Raw genomic sequence first — 27637 nt, forward strand, 5'->3', positions numbered from 1 at the left:
TTTGTCATTTCATTAAATTGCTGAATGTCTACTCATTTTTCAACATACCACAAAAGCGAAACTTCGGTCCATGCATAAATTTAATTGTGAACTTAATTTTTTTTTAAATTTATCCTTTGTTTTGGAAAATGAACTGGGAGTTTAGGATTACACTTTAATGTTTTTTTCCTGACTTGTAAAGATAATTGTTAAAATATTTGAAAATACAAGAAAAGTATAAAGAAGAAAATAGTCACCTAAGTATCCGTTAGGTTTTAGTTGAAAAAGTAGACTTTGTTTTTGTGAAATAATTTCAGGTAATTAGGTATCTTTGTAGTCCATGATGTTTGTTTTAAAATATTGGCCACTTCTACTGATTTGTACCAATAACATCTGATAATATTACATAGTAAGGGTGTGGGGTGTTAACGTGAAGGTGAAATATTTTAAAGAGGTAAGATAAAGTATGCTTTGTTTCCTATCATATTTTAAACATTAAGTATCGAGGTCTGTGGAATTGGATGGCTTTTCACATATGCGGTTGAGATGAAATATGATTTTTGCTGAAAGCAGAATATTTTGTTTTAGATATTACTTGTAATATAATCAGGGAACCTCAAAAGTAGAGTTAATGACATTTGAAACTGAGGTACAACTTACTTGAAAATAACTCCGATGTTTTTGCTTGTTTAACTGGCATACAGGTATATCTGGCCTTTGTGGTATATGTAAAGTACTGCACTTTTTGTCTTTTGCTAACTTTTTGTGCAGTCTTCAAGTAAACAGAAAGATCCTACACAACTGTAAATAAGTTTCGCTTATAAACATTTTGGTGTGTACTAAAATACTAAATATTCCCTTGGTTTATTAAGTACTGTGGGCTTCTTCGGCTTTAATTTTTGTTATGTATATCCTCTTAACTTCCTCAATTTAAACAAAATGGAATTTCCCTTCCTTCTGGTGTTATGTAATCACTGGTGTGTGCAAGAAGAAATTTTTCAACTGGTGGTAAAATTTTATGACTAAATTTAATAGGCCTATTGTGTCATTACCAATTTTCAGATTTCTGGTGAATCTGCATTAATGGGTGAATGACTTGGGCAGAGAGAACTTAAGATTGTACAGAGTCAGTATTCTTCATTTCTGGAATTAGATGCCTTACTCGCTGGTATGACTGATAAAAGAGGTGGTAAATCATAATCTAGGTGAGAGAGTGACCTAGATTTGAATGGGTTTGAATCCTTGCTTTACCATTTATCTACTTCATGGCTTGGGCAAACTACTTTTATCTCTCTGTGGCTCAATTTTTTTCCTTGTAAGGAGCAATAAATGAGTTAATACATGTGAAGTGCTGACAACAGTGCCAAGCATGTAGTTACTGCTCAGTGAATGTTCACCATTACTATTATCTTGAAGTGGAGTTCCAGTCCTGATAATAGACCATCTCCCTTGGTCACACTGCTCCAAATATAAACTTTTATTGTTAGGGTAATTTCTACCAAAGGAAAAAAGACAGTAGCTTTAATCGAATGGGTTGTGATATCTTTGAAAAGTGAAAAGCTGCCTGTGTTTACTTCATTCCTGAGTTATCAGTGTGTTACTTAACGCTGGACAAGTAAAAGTGCCTAAGGCATTCTTTCAATGAATCCTGGAAATGGAGAAACCCAGCTTTTGGCAAAAAGCTTGCCAAGTACTGCCAAAGAAAGGTAATTTTATGGGCAGTCAACTCTAATAAAGCCCAAGATTATAAGAAAGTTTCAGTGTCTCTACTTGAGCATTATTTCAGAGTTTACTATGAAGGTAGCAAAAACATGTCAACATTTTTTGACGTCTATGGAGTACTTACATGCAGGAAACTGACAAGTATTTTATCTGCGTTATCATCACCCCATAAGACAGTCACTTGTTATCCCCACATACAGAAAAGGAAATGCGCTTAAAAGGGTTACATAAAAAGGAAAAGGTTGGGCTTCCTAGGTGGTGCAGTGGTTAAGAATCTGCTTGCCAATGCAGACGACATGGGTTCGATCCCTGCTCCAGGAAGATCTCACATGCCACAGAGCAACTAAGCCCGTGTGCCAAAAAAAAAAAAAAAAGGAAAAGGTTGGTAAATGTTGGAGCTGCTCTCCAGGGTGCTATCATTAAAGCCCTTGGACAATACTGACATCAGAGCTGGTGGCCAAACCAGCTCTGATGCCAAGAGCTGACTCTGGACACTGCCATTCTGCCTCCCTTCATCCTCTTGAGTAGGAGGGAAAGAATGTACGTGAGCTTTCAAGGATGACATTTCACAAGCCGTCTGGATAGGTGCTGTGCTAATCACATGAAACAGCAACACTGACATAAAAAATGCAAATTACAAAGATTCTAAGTATATAGTTCAAGATGCTAGCAAAGGTAAGAGGATTTAGTTAAGAATGATCTCTCAGAATTGGTTAATTTAGCCCTTGAAGGAAATGATTGCCAGTTTGTGGACAAAAGGAGTGAGACTATTTCACAATGTCTGGCATTACTGGAGGAGGTACCAGTTGGTATCTCTCCACATAAGATTTAGTGGATACTCCTGCGACGATTTTTAATGAGAAAAAAAATGTACAAGTGCTTGTTACATAGGGCTCACTCGACTTTAGTTCTCTTGTCCTCGCAGCTGTATTTGATGCAACTGAACACTCCAGTTTCTGCGACACTTTCAAACAATGCAAAGCCATTCTTTCTATTTTTCTCTCAAATGTTCCTTATTTCTCAATAACAGTGGTTTGTCCCCTGTACCCAATCATTGCCTATTGCTCTTCTCCAATGACACTTTCTTGGGAGTTGATTTATTGCATGATTACAGTGAACACTCCATACAACCCTGGGTAATGTCATTTCATTGCCTTTGAAGCGGGATCGTCATGACGGAGATGTAATTTTTAAAGTGATTCTCTCCCTCTTTCACGTATTCATTATTCTTAGTCCCTATCTGGCCCATATATACAACTATAGATTGGAGTAGATACAACTATAAGACTCCCTTGAGGACAGTGCTGAGTGGCCACTCAACGAAAGCAAGCGATTGTCTTCTCAGTTTTTGCTCTTAGGTTGGTTCTGAATAGAGCCTCCGGGTAGGAAACAAGTGAATACATTCCTTGCATTCTTAATATATTCATAGTCGTTCAGATGTGTAAGGCACTGGGCATAAAGAATATATTAATGTTCATATTTATAATGTGCTAGGAGCTGTGCATAAGGCAGTAGAACAAGATCATCTTGCAAAAGCTTACAGAGTCTAGTAGAGGAGACAGATGAAACTAGGAATTTTAACATGCTAAGTAGAAAGGTAAAGTTAGGTAGAACATGCTAAGAGGCACCAAATGCAGGAGATGATAAGCCAACCTGGAGGAAGAGATGTCTAAGTGGAGAGCAACATGGTAGCCTGGTTAACAGAAGAAACTCACTGAGATTTTTTTTTTTTAATATTTATTTTTGGCTGCATTGGGTCTTCAATGCTGCACACGGGCTTTCTCTAGTTGTGAGTGGGGGTGGGGGGGTAGGTCACTCTTCGTTGTGATACTGGGGCTTCTCATCGCAGTGGCTTCTCTTGTTGCGGGGCATGGGCTCTAGGCACATGGGCTTTAGTAGCTGCAGCACATGGGCTTAGTTGCTCCGAGGCATATGGGATCTTCCTGGACGAGGGATCAAATCCATGTCCCTTGCATTGGCAGGTGGATTCTTAACCACTGCACCACCAGGGAAGTACCCCTCACTGAGATTTGAATAGAGAAAAAAACAAGGCTGGAATAGGTGGATATACTGGGTTTGGTTTAGATGTGTTAAATTTGATGTGCTTATGGAAAATTTTAATAGGGTCTATTTGCTCAGGAGACAATTAGGTTAGAGAGAGACTTCTGAGCTGTCAGCATAGAGGTGATTACTGAAGCCACGAGAGAGACTGGTGTTACCCAGGATGCCCATGCAGAGTAAGAACCACGGGGAATATGTTAAGGAGCAAAGTAAACCCACAAAGAGACTGAAGAGTGGCCAGAGATGTAAGGGGTCACTTGGATAGAATAGAGCATGAAATCGAGGGACAAGTTCCTTAAATTCCTTGGAGATTCATGTTTCAGGACAGGGAACACATTCCAGATAGAAGACTGCTGATTCCATCACTACTCCAGACCCTAGGGGTTTCTCCTGACTACCTTTATCCAAGCATTTCCATCCCCATGGGGCCTATGCTTTTGTTATCTTCTCTGGTTTATCTGGTTCATCCACATATCTCTGCGAAGTCTTAATGTGGGTTCCCTGGCCCTAATGAATTTTCAATCTACTTGAAAGCTCTTCAGGAGGATTCCCCAGTCCTGTCAACAGTGTTCCCTCCACAACCCTGTAACTAAGTTCTCTTGCTCCAGTGTTCTCAACAAGCTTCACTGCTTGCCTAGAAACTCTTTCCTTCCTAGCATATTAGGCTATTTCTCTTTGATTCACTGACCCTCTGAAAGTCTTAACTGTCTGCTAGGAAGTCAGCCTGGATGAATCAGGATGCTTTCAGTTACATTTAACACAACAGCTTACCTAACTCAGGCTGGCTTAAGCAATAAGGAAAACTTGTCTCATATAGTTGAAAGATCAGAAGTTGAGTGGATTCTAGATTGGTCTCAAAGGTGTCCTCAAAAGGCCATAGTTCTTTCTATCTCTGTTCTGTTCTATGTTAGCCTTGCAATCATGCTGGCTCCCCTCATGCTCAAAAGGTGGATGCAGCAGTTCCAGGCATCACACCCAGACACCACAATGTTCAGAGGGAAAAAGGATCTATTCTTGTATCTCTTAGAAGTGAGAATACCTTTCTTAGAGCCACCCAGCAAGTTTCCCTTCACATTTTTGTGGCCAAGATTAGGTCACGTGTACATTCTGAAACCAATGGCTGGGGCTAAGACTAATTATTTGGAGTAAAATAAATGTTAGGAATCAATCAGTATAACTGGGTTCATGAAAAGAGGTGAAAATTTTCAAGTCTTTTTTTTTTTTAAAGAATAGTAAAATTTTTTTTTTTTTTTTTGGCTACATTGGGTCTTTGTTGCTGTCTGTGGGCTTTCTCTGGTTGTGGTCAGCGGGGCTACTCTTGTGGTGCACGGACTTCTCATTGCAGTGGCTTCTCTTGTTGCACAGCACAGGCTGTAGGTGCTCTGGCTTCAGTAGATGTGGCACATGGGCTTAGTTGCTCCTCGGCATGTGGGATCTTCCTGGACCAGGGATCAAACCCATGTCCCCTGCATTGGCAGGCAGATTCTTAACCACTGCGCCACCAAGGAAGCCCCAAGTCTATTTTTTTTAATGGTTTAAACAGGATAAGTCTATTCAGCTTTGAAATGCCAGCCATTACTGATTTCCCCACCCAAGTACTTACCCTTTATTCACACCTTGTCAATACTGACAATTGACGATTGTTAACTGTTACCTATTGCTCAAATACTTTAAAACGCCATATCTATGGCAAACTCTATCCTCTCTATATGCAGCCCTTGGGGATGGTTAAAGCTCTTGGATAATATCATGAAAATACATTAACATCTATTTGATAAGCATTAAGTCCCTACTGTGAGTCCAACACTGTCCTAGGTGCTAGAGAGAATAAGACAAAACAAGACTGCTCTCTGGGAGACTAGACTAGATTGTTGGGTGTGTCCAGGGGGGAACAGCCAGAGCTGAGACTGGAAAGTGGGGCCAGGTATTGAGGTTCCTATAGAGAACTCTGAAAGATTTTGAACTTTACCCAATAGGGCACAGGAAGTTGGAAAAAGTTTTAAACAGAAGAGTGATCCAACCTGTTATTACATACCCCTCGCCTTCCAGATTGTCCACAGTCAACCAGAGGAAATCCTTTTGATCGCTGGGACACAGACACTCCGGCTTCCTCACACACTCACCGCTACAGCTGATCTCCCAGGATAAGAAAGGTAAGGAGGCGGCCAACCCCACAGAAGGGCAGGGAGTCCTCCCACAGTTTGCACAGAGAACCAAGTTAACCCTTAAGGAATGGAATGATTGATTACTGGCGCCCAGGCAAAACAAAGAGGAACTTCAGGCGCCACAAGAGCAAAACCACGTATCAGAAAGGCCCGCAGGCCTGCTGTTGGTAGGATTCGCACCAAATTCTCGCTGCCGAGATCTAGAGCCCAGGCTACACGCGGGATACTCTTGCCATTCCACTTTCCACTGACTCCAAAAACATTAAATTCAAAAAAGACAATCTCGTCCCCCCAAAACAAAAACGTCAAGACAGAAACGACAACACTGGGGTGTGCAGACAAAGGTCGGAAGCGGTGGTGGGCTGCGTGCCCATCTCAAGTGAGTCCGCAGTCTCGCCCTCTGCCCGCCCCCGCAGCCCAGAAGCCCCCAGCCCAGCCCGGCTCCGCCCTCGCGCCTGCGCCCGTGGAGGCGGTGGGCGTGGCGGCCTGAGGCCCCGCCCCCCGCGCGGTTAATCAGCGGCGGGGCTGGCTCTTGCTCACTAGCTTGCTGTGCTGGGCCAACAGTAGCTCGCGAGGCAGTAGTGCAGCGGGATGAGTGCAGACGCGGATCCCGTGGTCATCGTCTCGGCGGCGCGGACCGTCATAGGTGAGTGGTCGGCGGACCCGGCGCGGGTTTTGAGCCGTGAGCTCAGCCAGGCTTGGTCGCGAGTTCCTCCCCATCCCCCACCCCGGAGCTCCGGGACCTTCGGAACCCGGCGCCTCGCGCCTTGGTTGGCCCGCCTGCCTTCCCCGCCCCTTCCTCGCCAGGGCCCCGCCTCTCCGAGTGTTCTGATTGGCTTCTTGGGTAGGACCACCACCACTCCCGACTCTCCCATTGGCTGACGGGGAGAGGCGCTCTCTCGCGAGGCCCCTGATTGGCCAGCCGCAGAAGGGGCCACCTCAGCCCTTGTGGCCGCATGGGCGGGGCCGCTGGGTGGCCTGAGCTGGGGCCCTGGGCAGGTGTGGCGTTGGTTAAAGGGGGATTAGATAAAATTGACCAAATGTCCTTAGTGGTGTTGCCGTAGTAACAGCTACTGTGTGCACCGAGACCTAATAGAAATGCAGAGACAGAGATTTTGGAGGAAGAGAGAGATGGCCTTATTCTTTGCCAGGCAAAGGGAAGACACAGCAGGCTAGCGCCTCAAGAACTGTGCCCCTCCCCCCCCCCCGCCCCCCCCTCCTTGAGAGTCGGGGAAGATTTTATACGTGGGGGCTTGCAGTCTGCGGTATGTGGTAAGGGTCAAGTTGGTGGAGGTCTTGCATTCTTTTTCCTTTTCCATTATTCTCTTTTCCTTTGCAGTATTTTGAAACAGTCCTAGCTGGCGTCAGGCCATGCGGTGACTGGGGTCTGGCAGTTTGTTGATTGTCCCTTTGCCTGCAGTTTTTTGATTGTCTGTTTGTCTATGGTTTGTCTGCTGGGGACCTCCTTTCTGAAATGCAGAATCAACTATAGGAATGATTTTGTTACAATGGTCGTATGGAATGCAGCTTCCAGGTTGTAAATAAGGTTAGCAAGTGAGAGGCAGGATGTAACTCACACTGAGTTAAGTATCAGGGAGTTAGAGTTAGCTTTGTGAAGTAAAAATCTAGTAACTACAGATTAGTGGCAGCTCATGTAAAACAAGGAATGATTAACTCTTTCAGGCCAGGTTATTTTTCTCCTCTAGCCTGTTTGACATTCTCTTTGTTTTCCCTGCTCTCGAGAAAAAAGAAAAATCACTTCTATTTACATTGCAGCGGTGGTGTATAGATTTCACAGGCCCTGGACGCGCGGGAGTGAGGACCCCTTTGGTTAGGGAAGCGTGGGCCGTGCCCTTCGGCTTGGATTTGGGGAGTGGATGGATAGGTTTCCCGCGGGTCCGCGGCTTCCCCTCACACCCTGGGGGCTGCGTGCCGGGGTTCGGCTGCTGCGAGTCACCCACGTTCCTCTCTGTGCCCAGACGAGATGCGGTGGGTGCCTGTGCAGGCCGAAAGCGCCGATCTGCCGGCCCCCCGCAGCTCTGGGCGCCCTCACCATCGCCTTCGCCTTCCCTTCTGTTCTAGGTTCCTTCAATGGTGCCTTATCCACCGTTCCTGTCTGTGACCTGGGCTCAACTGTCATCAGAGAGGTCCTGAAAAGGGCTGCTCTGGCTCCTGAAGAGGTATCAGAGGTCATATTTGGACACGTTTTGGCAGCAGGTAACTCCACAGCGGCCCCATCAGAGGTCAGGTTATTGGAAGCAGCCCATTAACCCTCCCCTCCCCCCGCCCCCCATCGCACACACAGGAACTTGTGTTCTTGCCTCCCTACATTTGCTTAGGGAGTTCCCTCTGTTAGACTACCTCCTGTCATCCCTCTGCCAAGCCACATCTGTAGCTTCTCTCCGGCTGAACACTAAGCGTCTTTAATATACTTTTCCTGATGATTCTAGATCACCGTCTTCCACTGCCTTTTCATTCTTCAGAAGCAGGGTCAGCCTGACACTTGGGAGAGTATGCAGGGCCTTCCATATTTCCCTAAAGTGTCACACACTCATTAAAAATATATTGAGTTCCTCTCTGCCCTGCACTGTGCTAGGTGTTGAGGTTAGGGCTCCACCAGCACGGGTCAGTCCTTGCCTGCATAGTGCTCACTTCTGAGCTAGCATGGTGGGTTGCTCCCAGAGAGGGGAGTCACGGGAGTGTTCCAGCTCACTTCTGATTCCCACTAGGTTTACAGACCCACGACCACTGACAGTTCCTAATTAGTTATTCATAACTAGTCCCACGCTCACTCAGTAGCATAAATTCTAATTATTCCTTGAGATAATTGGTCATGCTCACTTATAGCCAGCTTTTGTCCTTACCTCAATGGGGGACCTGGCCAGTTTTTTGTGCAGTTACTTTGTAGTTTTGTAGTTTCTCTTCCTAATTCTCCTTTCTCACCTTGTCCTTGTGGGCCTTAAAGTTGAAGTTGAAGCACACCACTTTCTCCTGACTCTCCCAGGCCTTTTTTGGTGGGGGCTGTGCCCTGTGGCATGTGGGATCTTAGTTCTCCGACCAGGGATCAAACCCACGCCCCCTGCATTAGGAGCACAGAGTCTTAACCACTGGACTGTCAGGCAAGTCCCATCCAACGCTTTAAAGTGTATGAGTAACACCATCAGGTGGCTGCCACACTCCCTCCTTTCTTCTTTCCGGACCCATGGCTCAGACTTCCTCCACTGCCATGGGGTCCTTCACTCCTGTTATCTCTGTTAGCTTTTCCACATCTCTCCTCTGTGGTATCTCCACACAATTATAATAGAAATAATAGCTATGGGAAAGAAAAAAAAATAGCTGTGTTTGTTGAGGGCCTCCTAAGTGCTGGACCTTTAAAGCACTGTGTTTAGTGCTTTCATTACCTCATTTAATCCTTTCAGGAAGTCTATTGGATCATATTTTCTCCATTTTATAAATTAGTAAGTGAAAGTTTGAGGTTGAGTAACTTATCCAGGATCACAGCCTTGAACCCACATCTGTCCTACTCTTAAGCCCAGGTATACTCCATGATCATGTTTATTTAGCACCTACTGTGCTCCAGGCACTGTTCTGTCAACAGGGGATAAAGTGTTCATATCAGATAGAAATCCTCAGTTCTCATGGAGCTCACTTTGTGCTAAATGCTAGACCATTGACTGATTATGTTCAGCACTCATTCTTAACTCTTAAGTACCTGAGGATGGGGATTATGAATACATACATATGATTTCTATAAAGGAGTTTACTTAAATACATATGTAATTCATAGTAGCTTAAAAAGCAGGAGGCTTAAATAATATTAATGTCGTCTTCTCTTTTTTTAAGAACTTTTATTGAGATATAATTGACATACAATAAACTGCATATGTTTAAAGTGTACAATTTGATATTTTTCTTATTAGTAATGTATATATGGCAATCCCAATCTCCCAATTCATCCCACCCCAACCACCTATTAATATCTTCTTTATTAACTAGTGTTCTATGAATATAATTCAGAAAATATTTTGCTACTGTATTTTTAATAATTTTTCCTGCATCTATTTCCAGTTTCAAATTTTAGGCTTCCAGCCTAATCCCAGATTAATAAAACTGTGGTGAATATTATCTCTAAATTTTTCTCAGTGACCCATTTGCTAGTTTTTTTCCAACAAATGCACCAAGGAGAGGTGTTAGGTGTGGGTCTATCTGAAACTTGCAATAGAGTGACCACTATATTTGACCTGTTGATAACAGATAATGGCAACTGAAGATATTTGAAACTTTCCATTCCATCCCTTTCTCAGCTTCTTTGATTAACTTAAGTGTGTGATGTATTTCTTCCCATTCCCTGAAGGAAGTGCCCACGGTTGAATTATAGAAAGGTATTTGTCAGACTTCCCTTGTGGTGCAGTGGTTAAGCATCCTCCTGCCAATGCAGGGGACAAGGGTTTGGGCCCTGGTCTGGGCAGATCCCCTCATGCCTCAGAGCAACTAAGCCCGTGTGCCACAACTGCTGAAGCCCACGCACCTAGAGCCCATGCTCCACAAGAGAAGGCACTGCAACGAGAAGCCCGCGCACCACAACGAACAGTAGCCCCTGCTCACCACAGCTAGAGAAAGCCCACATGCAGCAACGAAGGCCCAAAGCAGCCAAAAAATAAATTAAAAATAAAAAGCAAGGTCTCATAGCTGAGGATCACTACAAAAAAAAAAAGTATGCAAAAAAAAAATGTATTTGTCAGTTCTGATTTTGTATACATCTTGTCATGTAACCAGTTAATCATAGTGTGATAAATATTAAGCAAGGAAAGAAGTGCTTCTTAGCAGAGGTTACCTCTTTTAAGTGGCCCTCTTATCCTCCCATGTGTCTTAAGCCATGATCAAGGAAGCAAATAGCCCTAGTTAGAAACATGAATAATGCCCACTTTCTGCCCTCTGTTTATAAGGGAGTGTGTGCTTATCCAAGCCCTAGAGAAAGATCAAGAAGACAGTTCCTTCTTACGGTATAGTAACTTCTTTGTGGAAAAGAAAACTTACATTCATAAATTACAATTTTTTTTTTCTTTTATTTGGCATTCGTCACGTGGCACCTTAGTTCCCCGACCAGGAATTGAACTCACGCCCCCTGCATTAAAAATTGGAAGCTAGGAGTCTTAACCACTGGACCACCAGGGAAGTCCCGAAAGCTTGTATTCAAAAAATATCTATAGAACAAACAGCACAAGATAATAATACGTATTCAAGGGTCAGACTTGGGACAGCTGTAAGGTCTACACAGGTCTTTGACTCTGCCAGGAACTTGACTTGGCTTGGCTTGGAAGTGGCAGGAGTCCCAGTTGGCACTCTCCTGATTTTGCACTCACCTTCATCCCAACCTTTTATCTTTCTCTTTGATTGCCGAAAGGCCTCTGTGTTCGTTCTTCCAGGCTGCGGGCAGAATCCTGTTCGACAAGCCAGTGTGGGCGCAGGGATCCCCTACTCTGTTCCGGCGTGGAGCTGCCAGATGATCTGTGGGTCAGGCCTAAAAGCCGTATGCCTCGCAGCCCAGGCCATAAGGGTGGGAGACTCCAGCATTGTGGTCGCAGGAGGCATGGAAAATATGAGCAAGGTAAGGCCTGTGAAGAGATGGCCCTCACTGACCTTTCACTGATAAACTCAAGTCCATTGCCACAGAAGAGTAAACTGATTGTATCAGAGCCAGAACCAAACAGGGAACAAGTAAAACAAATTGAACCTTGATTCAGTTGATTCAACCTTGATTGATCCCTGCCTGAATATTAATTGTTTTTCAGATTGTATGGGAAACCCAAATTGAAGAAAAAGCCTGTCAACCAGTGTGACTGGAACAGAATATATTTTTTCTAAAATGTTACTGAAGCATAAAATATTTTCTGAATTGAACCTATAACATTAATTCTGAATTACACCCCAAAATTTAAAACCAACAATATGCTTGACTTTAAATTTCTTTCTCATTGTGAGGAAAAGTCAAAAACAGATGTTGCTACTTACCTTCCTGCACAGGGCAAGGAGTATTCCAGGGACCACATTTTGTTGACCTTTTTTGTAGGTATAGAATGTGGAAAAGAGGACCATCGAGTGGTGCCCTACTCCAGAAGGCTTGCCAGGTGGGGTTGGTTTCACCAAGTTCCATCCCTCAAATTGGCACAGTGGTGAAAAGGAAGAAATATATCCCCTGCTTCCTGCAGCACTTCAGGGTCTCACCTGGGGATCCCTTAGGCAGAATTTGATTCAGCCCCGCCTTTGCTGAGGTTCAGGAGGAGGCAGGGTGAAAGTAGCAAACACAATCAGAGTAATTCTGATGGGACCATACTAATATCTGCATTGTATTTTAAGGGGTGCTTTGAAACATGCCGTCATAACAGCTGTTAGTATTGGTATTATTCCCAATTTACAGGTAAGGAAACTGAGGCTGAGAGCCTGGACTCCAATTCAGGTCTTCTGACTCTTAAGTCTTTCCATTCTGTGATAGCTGCTATGGAGTTGCTAGGAGTTAGGAGGCTCCCCTACTGAGAAATCTCTCCCCATCAGTTCATTAGGCAACCTGATTATTCTCACTCTAGGCATTATGTGTCCTGTCAAAATGAGTAACACGTTAGCATCACTTAAGCCCTTCAATGAGCTCTTCATTTAACAGATAACCAGTTGCTTCTTTGGAAAGAATAAATGAGCTTTTCAAGGAAATAAGACACAGAATGCATAGGTTTGTTTGTTGGAAAACTGGAAATGTGTAGGAAGGAGAGTAATGGGTTTCCAAGAGTAGGTGGGGTGGAGTAGCCTGTTGATTCCAGGTGGGATTGATTTCACGAAGTTCCATTACTCAAATTGGCACAGAGGTCTTCAGGCCCTGGGCCCTGGATGAGGAGGAAGATGGGCTGGAACCTGGGAGAAGGGTCATAACAGGGACTAGGTGAAGACTGAGGAACCACCAGATAGTTCTGAGTGGGATTCTAAGGAAAGGACTAATTACAACCAAGCCTAATCCATTTGTATTTCTTGTTTCCAGGCTCCTCATTTGGTTCACTTGAGGACAGGAGTCAGGATGGGGGAAAAACCACTAACTGACAGTATACTCTGTGATGGGCTTACAGATGCATTTCACAACTATCATATGGGCATTACAGGTAAGGCAGACATGGCTGAAAACATACTGTAAAAAGGTTAAAAAAGATCATATAATATCTTGGAAGGTGCTTTCCTATTTAAGGGCAGGGACTGTGTCCTAATCATGTTGTATCCCTGATAACAGGGATAGTTCCCATGTGATGAACCGAAGTGGGGAAATAGTCCCTCTCTCCTTCATGACTCAATTGTTAGGGAATGTTAGTGGTGGGAGGTACCTCAGAGTTCTTCTGGATCAGTCTCTCACTTAACCATATGAAGAAACAGGGCTCATGAATAGTGGCTTTGTGGCAAAGGCAATATCAGAGATAAACTAATACTTCTGGTACCTAACTCTGTCTTCGTTGCACTTACGAAACAAATCTAGAAGGCTCCTGTGGTCTAGGTTTACTGGCAAAGCAACTGGAAGATCAAAAGAACTCCTGTCTTTACTGCCTATAAATGTAAAACTTAACATTTTAATTTTAGAGTTAAAGAAACAAACCCTGAGAGGTTAAATGCTTAAGTGTGTGGCAGTGGCTCAGGTTCTATGAGAAGTATTCACGTCAAAAAGGTCAGGAAGGGGGCCTCCCTAGTGGCACAGTGGTTAAGAATCCACCTGCCAATGCAGGGGACATGGGTTCGAGCCCAGGTCCGGAAAGGTCCCACATGCCATGGAGCTGCTAAGCCCATGTGCCACAACTATTGAGCCTGTGCTCTAGAGCCTGTGAGCCACAACTGTTGAGCCCACGTGCCACAGCTACTGAAGCCCGCATGCCTAGAGCCTGTGCTCCACAAGAGAAGCCACCATAATGAGAAGCCTGTGCACCACAATGAAGAGTAACCCCCGCTCACCGCAACTAGAGAAAGCCTGTGTGCAGCAACAAAGACCCAACACAGCCAATAAAATAAATAAATAAATAAATTTATTAAAAAAAAAAAGACCCAATGCAGCCAATAAATAAAAAATACATACTTTTTTAAAAGTATGCTGTAGTTTAAAAAATTTTTTTCCTGATGTTGGTAGCTGTGGTTATGTAAGAAAATGGCCTTTTTTGGGGGAAAATATACACTTAAATTAATTCTCTATTTAGAGATAAAGGGGCTCAATATCTACAACTTTCCATCAAATGGTTTAGGAAAAGAATGATAAAAGCAAATTGTGCAAAAAATATGAATAATTGGTGAAGCTGTATAAAGGAAATTTCTGAAAGTTATTTTATAGAAAGGAAAAGAAAAGGAAGGAAGCAAAGGAAGAAAATGGCTTCTTAAGAATCCCTAAACCCTTTCCACATTGAGTGGGAGGCAAGATGGCCACAGAGCACTATCTCAATCCACCAGCAGGCCTGGCAGTGTTGGGCATCCATGCTTGTTTAAATGTGAAAATCTTGAGTTACCAAAAGCCAGTTTCTGAAAATGTTTGGTTTTTGCTTTTTCTTTTTTTCCCTCACAGCTGAAAATGTAGCCAAAAAATGGCAAGTGAGCAGAGAAGATCAGGACAAGGTTGCAGTTCTGTCCCAGAACAGGACAGAGAGTGCACAGAGAGCCGGTCATTTTGACAAAGAGATTGTATCAGTTTTTGTGTCTTCTAAAAAAGGTGGGTATATAAGTCGTAATGGTTTAAACATCAGTGGGTCTATTTATAAGAAATTATTGATATTCAAAAGAAAAACATATAGGAGTATTTATATATCATGTCTCAGTTGTGTCTTCCAGGTTGCAAAGAAAAGATGTATTCAGGGTAGATCTGAATGTGAGGCGGGGAGAAGACGTGGGAGGCTGTGTCAGCTTCCAGACGCTTTTGGTCCAGTGTCTCCACACACACGGCTGTGTAGATACAGCATTTCAGGAGATACTGGCACACTGGCTTGTGGCTGTGGGGGGGCAGCTGCTGACCTTTCTACCTGTACAGGCTCAGTCTCCCCAGAAGCAAATGTCCATTACTTCCTATTGCTTTTGTGTGCCTTTCGTGTTTGAGGGTGGATCTTTTGGGGTTATTTAGCTATTCTCTAACATGGAATGCTCCAGTCAAGTTCTGTTACTGATAACATTGATTATGCCAGGCCTTGAGGAGATGGGCTTTGACACCCTTGATCCAGTCAGTTGTAACCAGCCAAGACCTATACCCCAAACCTTAGCAACCTTTTACACAAAGAACTCCCTGTAACTGCCTACCTCAGAAAGGGCTGCATGGGTATGGAAAACACTCATGAAGACAGTGCTAATAAAATGTCTAAACATAGAGTAATTTGTATTAGTGTGTACTTTCCTCCTATTGGAATGAAAGTTTTTTATAATAAACCTTTCTTCCAAACGTGAATCCTTCTATATCATGACAGAGGAATCCACCATTCCTAGTACACTGACTGCCATATCTGTACTAATCTTGGGTAATTATTTTCTTTTTTTTCAGGTCTTACTGAAGTTAAAACAGATGAGTTTCCTCGCCATGGGAGCAACATAGAAGCCGTGTCTAAACTACAGCCTTGCTTCCTTACAGATGGAACAGGAACAGTCACCCCAGCTAATGCTTCAGGTTCGATTTTCTGAAGGGCATTTGTGGGAATATCATCTTCTGCTAGGTCTACCAAGTTAATAGCTTTTTTAAAATTTCATCAATTATTTATACACAAATTATTCTAAAACCTTGGTTCAGTTGCTTTAGGAAAAAATGTAGTTTTAATCATTTGTTTCTTCATATTTAGATTTATAGCTTAACCTGTACAATATACTGAAAAGTGGATTTGGTTTCCCTGCAGAATCCTAACGAGACATGCAAGTGAAAAAGCAAATTGGGGAACTCCAGATTTTATCTACCACCTGTGTACTTTTCCAAAACCAGAAACTCCCATTACCTCCTGTGAGGTGTGGGCTGCTTCTCCCATTTCTCTTCATTAACCTCCCCTCCCCCACTGCTTTAATGTTTCCTCTTTATCCCATTGGAATGTTCTGTGGTGTTTTATCATTTTGCCAAGATGTCTTAAGATTAACTCTTGTCTTCAGGTGTTGGAGAAAGTAGATACAGGTGTATAACTTAACCAGCACTGTTCTGGAAATCAAGACATTCATATTTTACAGGAATAAATGATGGTGCTGCAGCTGTGGTTGTTATGAAGAAGTCAGAAGCTGATAATCGTGGACTTACACCCCTAGCACAGATTGTTTCCTGGTCACAGGCAGGTGTGGACCCTTCCATTATGGGAATAGGACCAATTCCAGCAATAAAGCAAGCTGTGAGTTTAATTTTGAATGTTAGCACCTGTCCTTCGCTTTGTTGCTAAAACCTCTTTGGGACCAGATCAAAAATCTGTAAAGGCTTACTAACTTCTGCCTTCTTCAAACCTTTGCTCAGATCCTTCCCACCCCAAAGTGCCGAGAGTGAGCCTGACTTTGTTTTCATATTTATTCTGTCAGGTTTCGTTTGTCTTGTCTCCCTTTAAGCCTTCTCAGATGAGCGTATTCGTTCAATTGTATGTGTAGTCTCCTTTCCCTTCCATAAAGAGCAGCCAACATTTGGATCATACACTTTTTAGGGGAACGAGGTCTGCTCTATAGCCTCATGTACATGTAACAGGTGTACCTGGTTCAAATGTTAAGATAGTTTAGAATTTCCAAGGGATGTTTTATCCTTAAACCTTTTAGAATTAGTGTCACGAAGGCAAAACGTGTTACCACTAGCAACAACCCAAAGCGGCAGTTTTTAAGAGATCCTTCAATATCAACATACAGTATACTCTGCCTTTGTATCTACAGTGAAGAATGGTTCCACCTGAGTTTTTAGACCTCTGTTCCATTAACCTTTCCTTTTAGGTTGCAAAAGCAGGTTGGTCACTGGAGGATGTCGATGTATTTGAAATCAATGAAGCCTTTGCAGCCCTCTCTGTTGCTATAGCTAAAGAACTTGGATTAAACCCAGAGAAGGTAAACATGAGCAAGTAGTCCTGAGAACTTGCAAATGAACATTCACAATGCAATTTTAAGATGGTAGACAGCAAAACATGGGATATGTCCCAGGTATTGGCAGTACAGTAATGGGTGAATACTAGGTAGGTTCCTTTTGGGACTTGGGAGTTCACTTTATTGCTTTCTAAGGTGAAAAAGTCTGTCTGCATTAGTTCACTTCCCACAGGAAGAGGGTATTTTAAATCTTTTAAACTAAGGTGTAGTCAGAATGGATGTCACAAGGATACAAATCACTTCCTAAGCAACTGAAATAAAAACTGAATTTGAAAGGGCAGTTTCCTGGTGTGACATTAAGAGGAAAAGTGCCAGTTTAGGATTTCAACCCTGTGTCCAGAGAAAAATATGATATAAATCTTTTTACTCCCCAGGTCAACACTGAAGGAGGAGCTATAGCCCTGGGCCACCCCCTGGGAGCGTCTGGCTGTCGGATTCTTGTTACCCTGTTACACACAATGGAGCGCAAGGGTGGACGTCGTGGTGTTGCTGCCCTGTGCATTGGGGGTGGGATGGGAATAGCAATGTGTGTTCAGAGAGGATGAAATTGCTTAACAATTAATGAGGCTTAAACTAAACTTGAACCTCATTTCTTTTTGAACTAATAAAATACTAAGTTATGGGAAATCAGAGGACCAAAGTGAGGATGGAAACTGTCTCCCACTTCACAAGAAACGCGAGACTTGACAGCTTGTTGCATTTTAATGTGTAATACTCAAGGTACAAGAAAATTGCATCTAATGTTATAAATAAAAGATTGGATCAGTCATCAAGGGCTCCAGAGTGAACAGCATCTTCATAACCTCCATGCTTATCATCTTTGCTTTCTGGGTGTAATTTAATAAGATCATCAATTCGAAGAATGGTAATTGCAGCTTCAGTTGCAAATTTCAAACTCTTAACTTTAACTATGGTTGGTTCAAACACCCCTGCTTGCTTGTTGTCTCGGGGTTTGCCATTGACCAAGTCAAGACCAATCCTGTAATTTAGAAAAAAACTATTAAATGGCCTCTTTTGTAATTCACACCCATCCCAACCTTTAAAAGTAGACTAGAGGGCTCATTTATGCCAGCTATTCCATTCAAATGTTAACCTTGGGAAATGCTGGGACCTTATGGTAGATCCCTTTAAATCTAAAGTAACTGATTACGGATAAACAAATTCAGTACTGAAAGAGATGCAGAAAGCCCATATGGTAGTAAAGAAACTGTTTCTAAATATCTCAAAAGGAGGTTGCTTAAAAACAGGTATAGATCACCCCCAAAAAATTTCCTCTCTACCTCTGTGGGACCTTCCTACTGTAGATAAATGACTATCCAGAGAAGCAGGGAGAAGAGAGGAATCAGATTTGATAACTAAGACACACCAATGCTAATAATCACTAGTCATCACCCTTCATGAGTTTAAAACAAAAACCAAACTACCATATATGATACACAGATGGCAGTGAAAAAGGTAAAGTACACTCACCATTTTAGATTTTTGCGTTCTGGGTTAACTTGAGCCTCATTATGAAAAGCTCTTAATTTTGCAACCAGATCTGTGGAGTCTTGGGCAGCATTAACTGCCAGAGTATTAGGAATAACAAGAAGAGATCTTGCAAACTCGGCAATGGCAAGCTGTTCCCGGGAGCCCTAAGAAGAGACAATGAGGTGTCGTCACAAAAGGAAGAAAATTATAACCCACAGCAGCAAAGGTCACAAAAGAGGTGTATTCATATTAACAAAATGCCATGCCCTCCTTGAAAAGAAAACAGGCTTCTAGATGTTCTTACCATGCTGGTTGCGTAGTTTTCGAGGTATATGGAAAGGGCTGCTTCTACAGCACCGCCTCCTGGAACCACAGATTTTGACTCCAAAACTCTCTTCACCACACAAAGAGCATCATGTAAAGAGCGCTCCATCTCATCACACATGAAATCATTTGCCCCACGTAAGATGACTGACGCAGAGGTACGAGCCTTAGTGCTATTTAAAAAATAGTGAAATTCTTAAATCAATACTTTAATAAGTTCACGTAGAAATTCACTCTTAAGTGCCTTGATTAAATTCTGCCTACATATAAAATTTCACCCTGGAACCAATGTCCAGACCATGGAGAAGAGATGAAATGGTTACTTCACCTCAATTTACAATGGCCCAACGTTATTTTATCCCATGCGTATAACTGCTTATATCATTGAAAGACTATAGCAGCAAATAAATGGGAAGTTGATCTATTTTACTCAATAATAAAATCTGTATAGCTTATAATTTAGAAAGTAGCTCTTACTTTTTAATCAAGATCAGTTCATCATCACAGATTCTCTCCTGTACCACCTCTTCTGCTTGTCCCAACATTGAAGCTTCAAAAGTCTCTTCACCTTCCAAATTGGCCAGGGTCGACAGAATAGTTGCTATTAAAGTAATCAGAGATCTGTAAACACTGTTCTCTGATGAATATTTTCAAATCCTGCCTTAGATTCAGAAACACGTATTTATGACACAGAAGTGACATATAAAGGCAAGATTAAGGTTCAGGTTTACAGTTAGGCAACAGGCAAGCAACTGTCCTATACTAAGATGGAACTATGTCACTTTGAAGTGAAGAAAGTTAAAGAACTTGCCCACTTACATAAAAACATGACTCTATACATATACCTGTAGCACAAAGCATTTAAGGGAGTTAAAAAGTAAAAACTGATGTTTCTAGAGCTGCTAATCGTTAACATCCAATGTAAAGGGACAGGGTCACGTGCAGTAACAGTATCTGAGAGCTGGCAGGAGACATACCTCCGGAAGCTTTAGCGATGCGTTTAAGGTCCCTTTTTAAAACTCTTCGAACTGCCATAGCACCAGTCTCCACAAAATACTTGAGACACATGTCGTCAATCCCCCCAGTGGTTAGAATAACATTGGCACCAGTTGCCAGGATCTTCTGGATTCGCTCCTTGGTGATATCTGATTCTCTACAAAGGTGAAGTATTTAAGCAGTAACCCAAAGTTTTCTGTTTTTATGTTAAACACGGCTCTAACTTCCATTAAGTGTTTTTCACAAAATAACTGCAGATTATACCATTCTCTCCCTTCTATGACCAGAATTTAAATCAGTCCAATTTACAGAAAAAGAACCAAAAACTACCAGTTAGCTCTCTTCTACCCCAATGTGAGTTCCTAACCAAGAAATGTGGTTAGAAAGGAAGCAGTGTCCCTGCCTTCAAGGAACGTGGTAGGGAGAGAGACTGTCAACCAAACTCCAGGGCAAGTGTTACCACAGAGCAATGCAGAGATTACAAGCACATGAGAGGCATGTGTCCAGCCTGGCAGGGGGGATAAGGAAAGCTTGAAGGTCTGGAGTTAACAGAGCAGTCCAGAGTTGAAACTGCAGGTAGGATCAGAAAATGAATAACCTTGTAGGGATGTTAGAGTCTGACTTGAGAGGTTAATATTTTTTAAGTGAGAGTAATATTATCAATCTGTGTTTTCAAAAGGTGAAGGAATGAAGACGAGGCAAAAACTGGAGATGAGTCTACCTGATGAGAACAGACGGCCTGAACAGAGAAGTCAAACTGGGAGGTTCAGCCACTGATTCCTGTAGTGAAATAAATACTAACAGGTTGAGGGGCAAGATGAGAAAAGAGTTCATTTTTCAACAAGATGAATTTTGAAGCCCCTGTGATCCTAAGGTGAAACTGCCAGAAGAAAATGGAAATCACAAGCAAGTTATGGGAAAGAGACATATGTGAAAAATAAATCAATATGTAGATAGCTGAAGCCATTTTACTTATTCAAATAGCAGATGAGATCAAAAAATCTGTAAAGTGAAATGACTTAAAGATGAACCTCAAAATAAAACTCTGTACATATTAAACAAATACTCTACACAAACAGGATACTAAGGATGGGGGCTACAGAACCAAGGAAATCATTCAGCCTCTAGCTTTACAATTTAAGACACAGAAATAAGCCTCCAAAAGGTTCTGCCCTTGGAAGTGGTAAGATCCACTTGGCTGCTGTGTGGAAAACAGCCTGGGAGTGGACAAGACTGAAATCAAGGTGACCAGCCTGGATGCCTGTGCAATAGTTTGGGCAAGAGAACAGAAATGGAAAGTAGGTGAGTTTGAGATTTACTTTATAGCTAGAAATCAAGTGGTCTTGGTGATAGATCAGAAGGGAAAAAGAGTTAAGTAAAAAGGAGTTAAGGACATTTCCTAGTCTTTCTGCCTGAGTAGAGGGGTCCCTAACTAAAATGGCAAAGAGCAAATCTGGGGGTATCATCACAAGTTTAGTTTTAGACATGACAACTTTGAGATGCTTAAGAAGCATTCAATCAATTAGAACCCAGAAAAATAGCTTGGGGAGTCTCTAAAATAGAGGTCGGCCACCCAGGAAAAAGAATACGGACGAGGTAGATCACAAAGCTCTCCTCCAGCAGTCATTCGAGAAGCAGTCAAAGGCTTGATAAAGGTCAAGTGAAAACCGAACATGTAATGAATTTCAGAGTAGTGGTCACTAGTGACCTTAGCAAGCCATCCTCCAGTGGAAAACACGAGCTGAAAAGCGTATGAGAAATAAAACGCCAGGAAGGTTTTTGTGTAAATCACTCGTGACATCTGGCTATAAAGAAGTGAGGAAGTATAGAGAGTAACTGGAATGGGATGTGTGCACAAGAGGCTTTTATTTAACCTAGAAAGAAATGAAGCGTGGAATTAGTAGCTGAAGATGCAGTTGAGAAAGAATAATCAATGAAGCAAGACTCTAAAAGCAGAAGGCAACAGATCTGGAACACTTACTCCAGAGGCATAAGTGTTGGCCTTTGACAGGAAGGGCACACATGCAGATACATTTCAGAGTACATCTTGGGACTTCCCTGGCAGTCCAGTGGTTAAGACTTTGAGCTTCCACTGCAGGGGGTGGGATCCCTGGTTAGGGAACTAGGATCCCACATGCCACATGGAAGCACCAGCTCCCATAGCATGTTAATCGATAGACAAGGCCGTATGCACTAACTAGTAGCTGACAGAATTAACACTATACTGCTGCTTTGTTCTTTCACTGTTGGAGGAAATATATTCCTGGATATATCTTGAAACCTTAATGTCGATATACTCATGAAACCAAAACTCCATAAAATGTCAATTTGCACATTATCACCCAAATCTCTCTTAAAACCTCACCAAATTTTCTAATTTTCCCAGCAGTTTAGGTAAAATATCACTTGACTTTGATTTAAAATCTTAATTTTTAAAGTCCTCCAAGACACACACACACACAAATCCAGTTGCATAATCACCATAGCCTGCTACCTACTAGACATACCACTCATTCTTTTTAGTTTACTGTCACCTGCTCTAAAAAAGGGTACTTTACAAACACCCCTTTTCCAAGGTCAAAAATCTCTCAACATACCTCTGTCTAATCTGGTCCAGTTTTTCAGGGTCTGTAATAACCACTTGTACACCAAGCTTCATTTTTGTTTTTTGCAGGCTGAAGTCAAGGCAAGCAATTTTTGCATTAACTATTCTCTTGGGCATGCCTAAAATTGAACATAAAGTACCTTTACAGTAACTATAACAATGCTACATTTTATAAAACACACCTATCCTTAGAGACACCTGCACAGAGATGTAAACACACAAATTTAAATTTTATTACTTTTAACCTTAGAAACAAATACTTACAGCATTAAACATAGAGCTTTCTTTTAATTTGCATTTTTAAGTTATATGTAATAAAGTTACAAAAGAGAAAACTGGTAACATTTGCTTTTTCTCTGGACTTCACTAAAGAACAGTAAGTGAGCATCTTGGATAGTTCATCTGAAGATGCAGTTATATACTCCACAAATACCTAACCTTATCCTTTAATACTCTTGTTATATGACCAAATCAAACCAAAAGCCTTACCCTGGGATCCCACCACACAGTTGAGTGCATAGCCATTGATGAGCATACTCTCCATCTGACTTCTCCCATGGGCTTTCAGAACATTAATGGAATTGACTGGATAGCGAGGCTGGCCTCTGACATCCGTGTACTTAATAGCAAGTACAGCATCTACCACCATATTAGCGAAGAAATCACCATTTCTAAGCCAACAGTTAAGGAGAACAAGAGACTTGGGATAGACAGTAGGTGCTTGTAAAAATCAAGGGTAATTCAAAGGTACTTTCTTTTAGCAATCTCATGAGAGAAGTAAGCATTATAAATGCCACCAAAACATCAGAGTGCTATTTATCACTATCTGCATACTACTTTTACACATACTTTATATTATCTTTCCCCCTAGAAAGAAAGAAAACCGGCAATTTCAATACACCATCATCTGACACAAAAACTAACACAAGGTCTTACTTTCAAAAAAGCCTAAACTTCACCGGACCATCACAAGGATACATTCCAATGATTTTGGAAGACATCGACGTCTTAGCAGCATTAATCAGACAATCCCTTCCAAGTTCATCTGTGTTAATAATTAGATTTTCACTGATATAACGCACTGCTTCCCTGTTTGAAGTGTGGGGAGAAAACATAAATTCACTTACTCAAATTTTATCATTGTGTCAAAATGTCAGAAGCATCAATTTTCTGTTCAGCCATTTCATTTAAAGGAGGACACAAATAAATCCTCCCTCTTCAGATCATGGCAAGTTTAATCTATCCCATAAGCATAGCCACTAAAATCTATTATTAGGAGATAATGTGGTAGTCAAATGGGATAAAAAAGGATACTCGCCCTACTTCTTACTTCAAATGTAACTACTTAAATGCTGAAATACAACTTTTTCAAAGTAAAATTTAATCATTAACTGAAACATTTAAAGAACAGACTATTTGCAACTATCCCATGAAATGGTATAAAATATTTTCTCTGAATGTAAACAATCTTACTTGCAAGCAAGTCGATAGCCACTAATAACTGATGTGGGATGAATTTTCTGTTTGACTAGTTCATCTGCATTTTTTAGAAGTTCTGCTGCAATAATAACCTGCAGAGAAAACATTATGTGCAACACACATGTAAAAATAACACCAACACGCATCAGATTACTAACAACCAGAATGGTAATGGTGGTGAAATGAATAACTGCTTATTAGAAACCAGAAAAAAGATAACCCTACATAATAATTTATATGCAAATGGGTAAAACCAGGTAAGAGTCAGAAAGATACTCTGGCTAGTAAATTAGTTCTACAGCACAACAGCAGAGGAGACACATCCACTACTTTTCAAGATGAAGCGCTCAACGTAAGCTAAATGAAGAGCCTGACTACTCAGATAAGCTCATTTATTATTTATCCATCCGTCCGTCCGTCCGTCCATCCATCCGTGCACGGCTTGCAGGATCTCAGTTCCCCAACCAGGGACTGAACCCAGACCCTTGGCAATGAAAGCCTGGAGTCCTAACCACTGAACTGTCACAGAGTTATCGATCTATATTATTTTAGGTTATTATTCAAAAAATCATCCTTCTAAGGACACCCAAAATTATTTTTTTAACCAAAAAGACTTAAAAAAAAATTCTTATGTGCATCTTTTGGGGGAAATTATAGTCATATTAAAAAAACTATGGTATTACACACAAGTTATTTAGCAAAGACCGTTATCATTTTAGAAGAGGTAGGTTGATTCCATTATTCCCTGGCTTAAAGTTCAATCTAGAAAAATTTCCCCCACAAACCACTGCTTGTTTCTTTAGAGCAAATTACTATTTGCTCCTGACCAAACAATACTGTTTCTACTACGTCAGTGTGCTGGAAGTTTATGTCTGTAAACGTGAGAGTTTACAAATGTGATCAATAATGTAACTTTCTCAAACTCCCATTTGAACTTATGAAATCACTTGTCGGCATTTAAAATATAAAAACATCTTGTTTTAAAAAAACTGGTAAGGTTTTAGAAATTCTTGAGCCTCAGGTTGTGAGAATAGAGGAAAATACTCTTTTTCCTTTAAAAAGAAACCATTAAAAAAAATTGTGTGATGCATGAATACTATCACAGCTGAGGAAAAAAACCCTGCAAAACTTGTGAAAACTAAAATTTAAAGTGAGGACTATATTAAATTATCTCTTAAATTTCTTTTCTACTTCAATTGTACAAACTAGCTATAACCACAAGTCTTCATATTTTGTTTCTGAATCACTGCCCCCCCCCCCGCCCCCCAAAATGACTTACTTATGATTATGGTTTCAGTTTCTGAAAGTCTGATTTTAGGGAAAATACTAGTATTTAGCCACTACTCTTTACGTACCACGGAGGTAGTTCCATCTCCCACTTCTTTGTCTTGCAGATCAGCTAGCTCACAAAGAACTCTGGCTGCAGGATGTTCTACCTCCAGTAACTTCAGGATGGTTGCACCATCATTAGTAATGGTTACATCCTAAGAAATTTCCAGAGGAGAAAAAAAAATGACACAAACACATACAGAAAAGAGAACATCCGCTAAATTAGCACAACCCCATTATGATACATCCACCTTCAGTATACTTCCAATACCAGCATTCTGATAAAAACAAAGAATTTACAAAGAGAGATGTTTATGAACCATTTTTTTCTTTAAAGTGACTAACAATATTTAGATATACTTACACCAATATCATCCACTAACATTTTATCCAAGCCAACTGGACCAAGAGAACTTTTCACAATATTGGCAATCGAAGCTGCAGCCATGACTATGTAGAGGAAAAAAGAAAAAGAAAAATCCTTGATTCCAAGACAGAATCATTTCAGCCTAAAAAAGCAAATGACACCCAACAACCTCTAAATTTTTCAAATCCAGGAATCCCCCCTAATTTGAAAACCAGCTATTTAAAGTCGAATATGGGGGAAGGGGTGACTAGTAAAATACAGTTTGAATTCAGCTCAAAGGGGGATGCCAAGTGTTGTAAAAAGCATCCAATTCATTGCTGCATAGCATAAAAAAAAATTTTGCCAGTCATCTTTTCAGATTCTGCCACTCCATATAGAATAGAAAAAGATACGTATCAGCCTTTTCCTTCAGATTCTGGCAGTTTAAAAAAAATTCTATTGAAATTAATAAGCCTTTATCTGTGAATCAAAAACAAAAACAAAAAACCGGTAATCCAAAGGTTCTGACTATACTTCAAATTGGTCCATGACAAAAATCAGGAATCTATCAAATACAGTAAAAATGACTGGCATCCATGATTTCAAAAGTGTAAACGATATCCAAAGAGGCTCAACAGCAATGCTTTAACTGGTTAAAACTTACTAGATAAAATGAGTTAATCGTTTAATATTCAACAGAAATCTCACCAACTAACTTTACTACAGTAAGTGGTCAGTGACAGGTGGGGTAAGAACTGAACCTGGACTGTGGGGTCCCAGCATCTACTACAGATGATAACCGGCGGGGGGCGGTGGGCAAGCCATCTGCATAGTGGCCGATAGGCATTCGCTCATCAGTAAAACGAGCAATTAAAGCTATTTTTTTCTAGACAATGGCCCAGAGATTGAGATGGACGTCTCTCCTGATCAAAATCGAAACAAAAGGGCGCAGGGCACCCGGCCCGCTGGGACTCGAGGTGCGGCGGCACGTGTCGGTGCGCGGAGCGCCCGTCCAGCCCCAGGGCCGGGGCTTCCTCAGCCCGTAACCGTGGCGTCCGGGCAGTTCCCGTTAACACCGTGCCTGCGCCCTCGTGAATCCCGCCCTCCGGGGAGAGAGCGCTGCCGCCCCAAAGCTCCGAGACCCGCCGCGGGTGGAGACGCCCCCTGCACCCCGCGGGGCCCCTTTTTGGGAAGAGAAGGGAAGGCGTGGGACGGCGGCCACGGCCTCAGCTAGGGTGGTGGAGGGTGGCGCACCGCCGCGGGCCTTGCCCGCCCCTACCGTTCTGGGAGCGGATCGCCTCCCCAGTGCTGCGGTCCCCGAACACGGACAAAGGCCCCTCCATCCTCGCGGCTGGGCACACGTCGAGTTTCACTCACACCGCAGGCAACCAGCGTCTCAGTCCTTGGGCCGGGCGGCGGCCACAGCAGCGGCGACGGCGTGGAACGGGCCCGAGCAACGCCGCAGGGGCTGCTGGGAACCCCACTCTACCTCCCTGGCCGGGGCGGAGGGCAGGGCGCGAAAGAAAGACCAGAGGAGGGTGGAGAATCGGGAGCGCACAGGAAGTGAGGAGCAGGAAAGGGGCGGGACCAGCACTTTCGTCCAATTAGAGAGCGAATGAGAAGGGCGCGAAGGTAGGAGAGCGGAAGTCAGTATCTCGGACCACTAGAAGAAGGAGGTACTGGGCCGAAGCTGTCCCCACTAGGAACCGGTTGCGCGTGCGCATGTGCACATTCTAGTGTCTTCTAGAAAAGGTGGTCGGTAGGGCGGAGCTCGAAGTGTGACGGAATGGAGGGGGTGGGGCCGTGTAAGTTAGAGCCCGGGTTCCGAGCGAGTCTTAATTGGTGGTTTATAAGCCGACGTTCTTGTTTTCTTTAAGTGTATGAGCTCGCTAGGAGAGCATAAGTGGCAGGCTTTGTTCCCCGCGCTCATGAGTAGAAGCTCCATGGGTCATATGGGAAAACGACCACCACCCCTTCTGAAGAGAAAACTGTATCTCACGCTGCCCCGTGTCTTCCCAGAGCCCAGCTGGCGTGTACGTGTGTGTCCGACAATGATCGGTCTATTCCTTGCGACCCGATAGC

General features: G+C 42.3%; 2 protein-coding genes and 2 non-coding genes across 6 annotated transcripts; 1 reads left to right on the forward strand and 3 right to left on the reverse strand.

The window, feature by feature from the left end:
• The first annotated feature begins 6425 nt into the window (after positions 1-6425).
• Positions 6426-17799, forward strand: ACAT2 (acetyl-CoA acetyltransferase 2). Of its 2 annotated transcripts, none has more exons than XM_057738759.1 (9): positions 6426-6573; positions 8010-8144; positions 11354-11535; positions 12955-13072; positions 14503-14646; positions 15463-15585; positions 16128-16282; positions 16860-16970; positions 17381-17799. In XM_057738759.1, exons 1-9 carry the CDS (start codon positions 6519-6521, stop codon positions 17549-17551), a joined length of 1194 nt encoding a protein of 397 aa, XP_057594742.1. In that variant the 5' UTR covers positions 6426-6518; the 3' UTR covers positions 17552-17799. The 2 variants fall into 2 exon arrangements, with proteins under 2 accessions (XP_057594742.1, XP_057594743.1); XM_057738760.1 differs by lacking the exon at positions 6426-6573 and adding an exon at positions 6812-6926.
• Positions 17690-27087, reverse strand: TCP1 (t-complex 1). Of its 2 annotated transcripts, XM_057738757.1 has the most exons (12): positions 26835-27087; positions 25574-25659; positions 25236-25364; positions 23875-23972; positions 23380-23490; positions 22891-23072; positions 22394-22520; positions 19778-19953; positions 19278-19401; positions 18781-18973; positions 18477-18640; positions 17690-17985 (listed from the first exon to the last, which is right to left on the reverse strand). In XM_057738757.1, exons 1-12 carry the CDS (start codon positions 26896-26898, stop codon positions 17769-17771), a joined length of 1671 nt encoding a protein of 556 aa, XP_057594740.1. In that variant the 5' UTR covers positions 26899-27087; the 3' UTR covers positions 17690-17768. The 2 variants fall into 2 exon arrangements, with proteins under 2 accessions (XP_057594740.1, XP_057594741.1); XM_057738758.1 differs by lacking the exons at positions 23875-23972; positions 26835-27087.
• Positions 19087-19216, reverse strand: LOC130856221 (small nucleolar RNA SNORA20). Its single transcript, XR_009054513.1, has one exon. It is a non-coding gene; the product is annotated as a small nucleolar RNA SNORA20 (small nucleolar RNA).
• On the reverse strand, positions 23566-23704 carry LOC130856225 (small nucleolar RNA SNORA29). The gene has a single exon (XR_009054516.1). It is a non-coding gene; the product is annotated as a small nucleolar RNA SNORA29 (small nucleolar RNA).
• Positions 27088-27637: the final 550 nt, after the last annotated feature.

Source organism: Hippopotamus amphibius, chromosome 6 (genome assembly GCF_030028045.1).
Source record: "Hippopotamus amphibius kiboko isolate mHipAmp2 chromosome 6, mHipAmp2.hap2, whole genome shotgun sequence".
NCBI lineage: Eukaryota > Metazoa > Chordata > Mammalia > Artiodactyla > Hippopotamidae > Hippopotamus > Hippopotamus amphibius.

Bases quoted from the DNA above. Each gene is read 5' to 3' on its own strand.
- TCP1 (XM_057738757.1), bottom strand. From the start codon at position 26,898: ATGGAGGGGCCTTTGTCCGTGTTCGGGGACCGCAGCACTGGGGAGGCG. The intron at 22,521-22,890 runs GTAAGGCTTTTG...GTTCAATTTTAG, and splicing joins CTGTGTGGTGGGATCCCAGG to GCATGCCCAAGAGAATAGTT. The intron at 17,986-18,476 runs GTGAGTGTACTT...TCTAAATTACAG, and splicing joins GAACGCAAAAATCTAAAATG to GATTGGTCTTGACTTGGTCA.
- ACAT2 (XM_057738759.1), top strand. From the start codon at position 6,519: ATGAGTGCAGACGCGGATCCCGTGGTCATCGTCTCGGCGGCGCGGACC. The intron at 13,073-14,502 runs GTAAGGCAGACA...TTTCCCTCACAG, and splicing joins CTATCATATGGGCATTACAG to CTGAAAATGTAGCCAAAAAA. The intron at 16,971-17,380 runs GTAAACATGAGC...TTTACTCCCCAG, and splicing joins TTGGATTAAACCCAGAGAAG to GTCAACACTGAAGGAGGAGC.